This window comes from Psittacula echo, assembly GCF_963264785.1.
Source record: "Psittacula echo genome assembly, chromosome: 4".
NCBI classification, from domain to species: domain Eukaryota; kingdom Metazoa; phylum Chordata; class Aves; order Psittaciformes; family Psittacidae; genus Psittacula; species Psittacula echo.
In genome coordinates, this window is record NC_137738.1 from 83,669,582 (window position 1) to 83,675,581 (window position 6,000).

Consider the following 6,000-nt stretch of genomic DNA (forward strand, 5'->3'; position numbering starts at 1 on the left):
TAAATAATGTTTTAAATAGTAACATTTTGAACTGGTTATTTTTGTAGCTTCCATAAAACAGCCTATTCCTCATAAAGCCATGCACTTTCTTTTTCCTTTTTCGTTCTTTAGCTTACTTTGGTGCCACACTGAATAGCTTTATCCATGTCCTCATGTACTCCTACTATGGATTGTCTGCTGTTCCAGCAATGCGTCCTTATCTGTGGTGGAAGAAGTACATCACTCAGGGGCAGCTGGTGAGTGATTCTCTCTTCAGCGGGTCTTTGTATTCATGATGAAATCCTCTTGTCTTTACTGAGTTAGAAAATTCTGGCAGGGTGTAGAAGAAGGAAGAACGAAGGCCTTCTACATCTTTAAGTGCCTTTGAAATCCAGCTTTCTGCACCTCTGTTTGCTCTGTTTTCAGGACAATGGGGAGCTGGGACTGAGGGTATACACGAGTCAGTGCTGAGATCAGTGGGACCTTTCTCCAGCTCCCTATGTTGTATGGCTAGATGTATTTGGGAGTCACAGTGCTGGGTCTGTGGGACTCGCTAGCCAAGAAGGCGGGAAAAGCTTTTCTTCCAAGCCTGCTTGAGCTTGCGGTGCTCTTCTCTGCTTGGTTGCTCAGGCTGATGTTGAGATGACAGACCAGAAGCTGAGTGCAACACAGTCCACAGCTAACAAGACCCTTCATTCTAGTCCTGCAGGACAATGGCTTTTCTGCCTCACTTTTGCATGCAGTTGCAAATGGTTTATTAAAAACTGTTCAATATTTCTGGTCTGTGCACTTTAAATGGGCAGATTTTTTTCTCTTGTAATTCTGTGTTGGGCTCCGTGTATCCATATGTGTTGTTTCTTGTGTGTACAGTGATGAAGCCCAAATGCTGTGTACTAGAGGTGAAAAGAGCAGTGAAATTAAGCAATATGGCACATGTGGTAGTGATCCTGCATGAGACCCAGGTTTCAATGTGTGTAACATGTCAGCACACCACAAGAAAACATGCACGGGTGTTCTCTGTTCCCCATTTTGTAGGGTGGGGAGACTGAAGCCTAAAGATAGACATTTTTGTTAAACACAACACCCCCACCTACCCCTTAGCACCCTGTCAGAGCTGTGAATGGGTTTAACAACATTTGCTGCCAGCAGTTCAGAGTGTTGATTCTCAAGTTTTATTTATTTATACTTTTTTAGCACTCTTCCTTCCCAAAGGATGGCAGAGTGTTGCAGGAGTGGGGATCATTGCCCTGGGGGGGAGCTTGCTTTGTGGTTTGGTTTTTTGTTTGGGGTTTTTGTTGTGTCCTTTTCCTTCCAGATTTAGGTGCTGTTCTTCATCCTGATTGTTTGGGTGCTACAGAGTCCAAGTGTCTGGGTGCTTCAGTTGCTCTCCCTGGCTATTGTCACAGTTGCTGTCACTTCCCTGCCTGCTCTGCATGCACAGCTGTTAAGGCAGCAAAATAGCAGAGCAGAACACAGCATACTTTCCCTTTTAAAATAAACATTCCCTAATCTGGTAGCCTTCATGTAGGGATGATTTTTGCCTAATGCTCTCAACAGCACTTAAGACCAAACTCTGTTTTTGCAGAAGAGATAATTGAAGATTGTTAAACCACCCCTCTCCTCCTGCCTCCCCAGCTTCCATGCAGCCTTCACTCCAAAGATCCTTCCACCGGAACCATATACCAGGCAGTTCTGGTCCATGAAAGAGGATCTGTGTGTAGACCCAGTGACCCCAAATCTTTTGCAACTGAAGTAGTGAGATGCAGATCTACTCTGTTAGGATGGGAGAGTCAAACCCCAGTGAGGTCTCACTAGGAAGAAGGTGGCCTTTGCTACCTTTATATTTATAAATTTAAATTTATATTTATTTAATAAATAAAAAAATTATAAATTTAAATTTAAATTGATTTAAAAAATTAAATTTATAAATCAATTCTGCAGGAGTTACTCTAATGCTCTAAAATGGAACAATAATAATCAAATAAAACCACTTAAACAATAGAATACCACAACCAGCATGTCTGCTAACTGAGATTTATACTGTTAGTAAGACAGAGAAGGTAAACTTGTCAGACACACAGTAATACATATTTTAGAGTCGTTTTGGAAATAACTAACAAGATGTGGGTCACTCATGGCATTTTTCCTCCTTGTATTAATGTGCTCCATTTCTCGTTTTTGTTTTTTTCTCCCCAGACTCAGTTTGTCCTGACAATCTTCCAGACCAGCTGTGGTGTTGTTTGGCCATGTGCATTTCCTCAGGGGTGGCTGTATTTCCAGATTTCTTATATGATTTCTTTGATTATCCTCTTCACAAATTTCTATATCCAGGTAAAAGTAATATTCATTGACTGTTTGTAGTATTCTGCTGGCTCTATCTCATTGGAAAGCTGCTTACAGGAAGATGTGCTTGAAATAGCCTTTTGCTATCTTCCAGTAACATGCGTACATTCTTAAGGTACTCTACTTGGTCTGCCCTCCAATTTTGAATCTTCTGATGTTTTGTATGTGTAATTCAGAACAATCAGTAATGTCGTTAAGCAGAGTGGCACAAAAAAGTATTTTACTAAAGCAGTTTTAACTGCAGATAAGGGAGAGGGAAGAGCTTTATGTAGGAAGCAGCTTTCCAGTCTGAAATAAAACAGCAGCCTGTAAACCTGTCAGAGACCCAAAGGAATTGTTCATTACTGCTCTTACAAGGGAAAATGCTTGTTTTATATCCAGAGAAACTTCCCAAACTCCCAACATGCGTAATTCTGGTCTTGGATCGCCTCTACAGACATTTGTATGTATTTCTTTATGGGAAATCAGGGGGTTGAGTTGTTTGTGCAAAATTGATTTCATGTCCGAACAGATCCAGACTTGGATTTGGGGTTCTGAGCAGTTCATATTCATGCTCTCTGCAAAGATGTACCCATCTTCAGAAAACCAAGCCAACACAACCTCCTGCCCCCAAACAGGCAAACCCTGTTACATATTTTAAATGTCTCTTGAGAGATTTGAGCATTTTGGGTCTGGTAAAAGTGACTCATGGGGGGGAAACAGCAGGCTTCCCTATCTGATCTTCTTGTACTTCTTCAGTCAGTCCTGTGGTTCGTATCACTTGCTGCGTGTGAACTTGCTAATTAAACGTAATAGTATGTTCCAAATATGATTTAACTTTCTTCATCTGTTTTACTCACACTTTAACATTTGACCATTTAACTTTCTTTCACGCACACATTTCAGGAAACATGCTCTTGTCAGGCAGCTGAGCCCCTTTGGCTGAGATTAGTTAATGTATGTTCTTTCCACTGTATTTTTTGTTGGTGTCCTGAGCCCCCCTGATCCTCTTAGCTTTTGCTTCCCATGTTGTCAGTGCAAATTCCTTTCACATTTCTGCCTCTGAATTTCCCTCACTGTTCTTGTTTATCCACTTCCTGTTCTGGCTTTGTTTGAGGTAGGCACCTGCAGCACATCAAATCTCCTTCCTCACTTGTTTTGAGTATTCTTATGCCATAGTCTGCTCGTAAAATCATTTCCCTTGTTTCTGATTTACTCTTAACATAACACTACCAATGCTGCCATCTTCCTGCCAAGCCTTTTTGTTTTCAAGTGAGCTAATTCTCTTGCTGTGATGAATGAAAGGCATAGTATAGCCTCATACACAAAAAATGGTAGAGCTTGTTAGACTCTACCTCCAGCACAAGGTCTTCAATAATGATGGATGAAAGTTTACTTTTGTGTTTCTAGAGTGACTGTGAGGAAAAAGTTATTTATTTAAGCAAAACCATGTGTCTTTCCGTATATTCTAGACTTACAACAAGAAGGCATCCTCGAGGAGGAAAGAGTATCAGAACGGCTCTACAGCTGCTGTGAACGGGTACACAAACAGCTTTTCTTCCCTTGAGAACAATGTGAAACAAAGGAAACAAAGGAAGGATTGAAGACCAAACTGAAAAACCATTTTGATAACCCCAACAACAAAATCATCTGATTGTAAGCACAATAAGAGTTGTGCACTAATACTCTAACAGCTACTGTAACTATTCCTGCCTAGAATAGTGTTGATTTATGTAGGACTTAACCAGTGCAAACACCCTAGAAACTGTATGCAGAACATAAAAGTAGGTTAAAGTTTAAAAGTAATTCTGGGCTGTCACTGACCCCGCTGTAGACTGTGGAAGGGAGTATTATCATAGTATTCAACACTGCTGTTGCCTTACTAGTCAATATGATAGGTGCTGAATTATAATTCACAATTTGAAAACACTGTAATCTAAAACTCCATTTTTTTTACTGTAGATCATGCATGTGATTGTAGAAGTAATTTGTACGATGCTGGTTTCTGTAGATAAACACACATGCCTTAAATTAAAAAGCAGGGCCCAAAGCTTATCACTGATTTAAAAATTAGGGTATGTTTCAACTTTTCAGTTGACTGACTTTTTAGTAAAAAGTCATTTAGAAGAATCCATTGATCATTTTACTGTTCTGTGTGTGATACATGACGTTAAGTATCTCCTGCGCAATACAGTGAAATTGGAAATGGCTCATTGAGTTTCGTATATTTGGCTTTAACTGACTAAACAGTCACCAACCAGATGGAAAAGTTATTCTACCTTTTTATTAGATCTTATTTTTTTATTTCAAGTAATGTCACTAGTGTAAAATTAATTGGCGCTCACACAGTCCAGTAAGACTTCAATATTGTCTCTAAGGTTTAGAGTGTACACAGGGTGGACCCATCTTCTCTTTTCTCTTTTTTTCTTCCTTTTTTTCCTTTGAGAATTCTTAAATGCTAAATGAAGAGTGGTTTTTAATATGGAAGCTGGCAGAGTTTCAAGTGTTACTACCATAGCCATATCCACATTTTAGGAGCTACTGTTTGAGACTGTGACATATCCAGAAGTGTATTTAAAAACGAAGACAGAAAGATGCTTTTCTGATGGAATTGTTTGTATTTAAGTTGGTGTTTGTACTGTTCTTCATGTAGCATATGCTCATTTATAAAATGTGCCTAACACAAATATGGTGGGTTTTTTTCCCAAACAAGCAAAATTAAACAGTCTGGGTTTTAAATGTTAATGAAATGTGCTGGAATGTCTGTTTCTGTAATGTGAGTTGTGTATATCACTGGTAATGTTTTGGCTTGTTATCTGAGGATTTGGTTTGAGTGCTTGTTAAAGTTACTCCTTGTAAAATCTTGTCTTGCACATATGAGGAGTCAGTTGCAATGCCAATATCTGTTGCTGGTATTCTGGTATCTGCCGTGGTGGAGTTCTGCTTATGAATATTTTATTCATTAAGCTCTGAAACATTGAATTGTGCAAGACGTACTGCTGGTCATTGCTCAAGTTTAACTACTTGGTTTTTGATATTTATATAAATGCCAGTTCTAACATGTTTAATTTTCTTTTTTTTTAATCTTTTTTAAAAATTTTGCACATCTCTTAGGGAATTACTAAGTTCTCCTACTAGCCTTGTGGGGTTTCATTCCTTGTTTTGAAGGACACAGTGTCTGTTATGTTTACATTATCAAAGCCTGTGCGTGTGTCTTCATTTCTAGGTACTGGTTTGCAGAGTCTTTACATAGCTCAGTACAGCAGCTATAATGTTCAAAATAGCCTGTCTAAATGTGCTAGAAATAAACCCTTGGCTCATCTGAATATACCTACGTTGTTAATGTTTGAAATGGTTTAATCATTAAAACACTTTTGATGATCTCTGCCTGAATTCTGGTGGGTTTGTACAGATTTAATGCGTCGCCCCATCCTGTGTCAGAGAAATTCAGTGTACCAGAGACTTGGTAATAAATTCCTTACAGGAAGCTTTGGCTGTTACTAAATGCTGTTCCCTTGCCTGCCTGCAGAAATACTTATCCATGTGATGGATTAAACCTCTCACTGTGATTACTGTCTCACTGAATGCAGAGCAGCACAAATAGCTCCGAAATGATGAGTGCCAGAAGCAAAGCTTAATGTGGCACACAGGAAGTTTCTACCTCAGATGTCCTGTCTGTAAAATGGGAATAATACCTCC

At 39.2% G+C, this 6,000-nt stretch overlaps 1 protein-coding gene across 3 annotated transcripts in view; it reads left to right on the plus strand.

Moving 5' to 3' along the window:
• The window catches only part of ELOVL5 (ELOVL fatty acid elongase 5), a 40,928-nt gene extending 35,246 nt beyond the window's left edge, over positions 1-5,682 (plus strand). For all 3 annotated transcript variants that reach the window (XM_080616671.1, XM_080616672.1, XM_080616673.1), the window contains exons 6-8: positions 112-236; positions 2,176-2,310; positions 3,774-5,682. In XM_080616671.1, coding sequence (XP_080472797.1) covers positions 112-236; positions 2,176-2,310; positions 3,774-3,905 — 392 coding nt within the window. In that variant the 3' untranslated portion in view covers positions 3,906-5,682. The remainder of the gene's footprint in view (positions 1-111; positions 237-2,175; positions 2,311-3,773) is intronic.
• Positions 5,683-6,000: the final 318 nt, after the last annotated feature.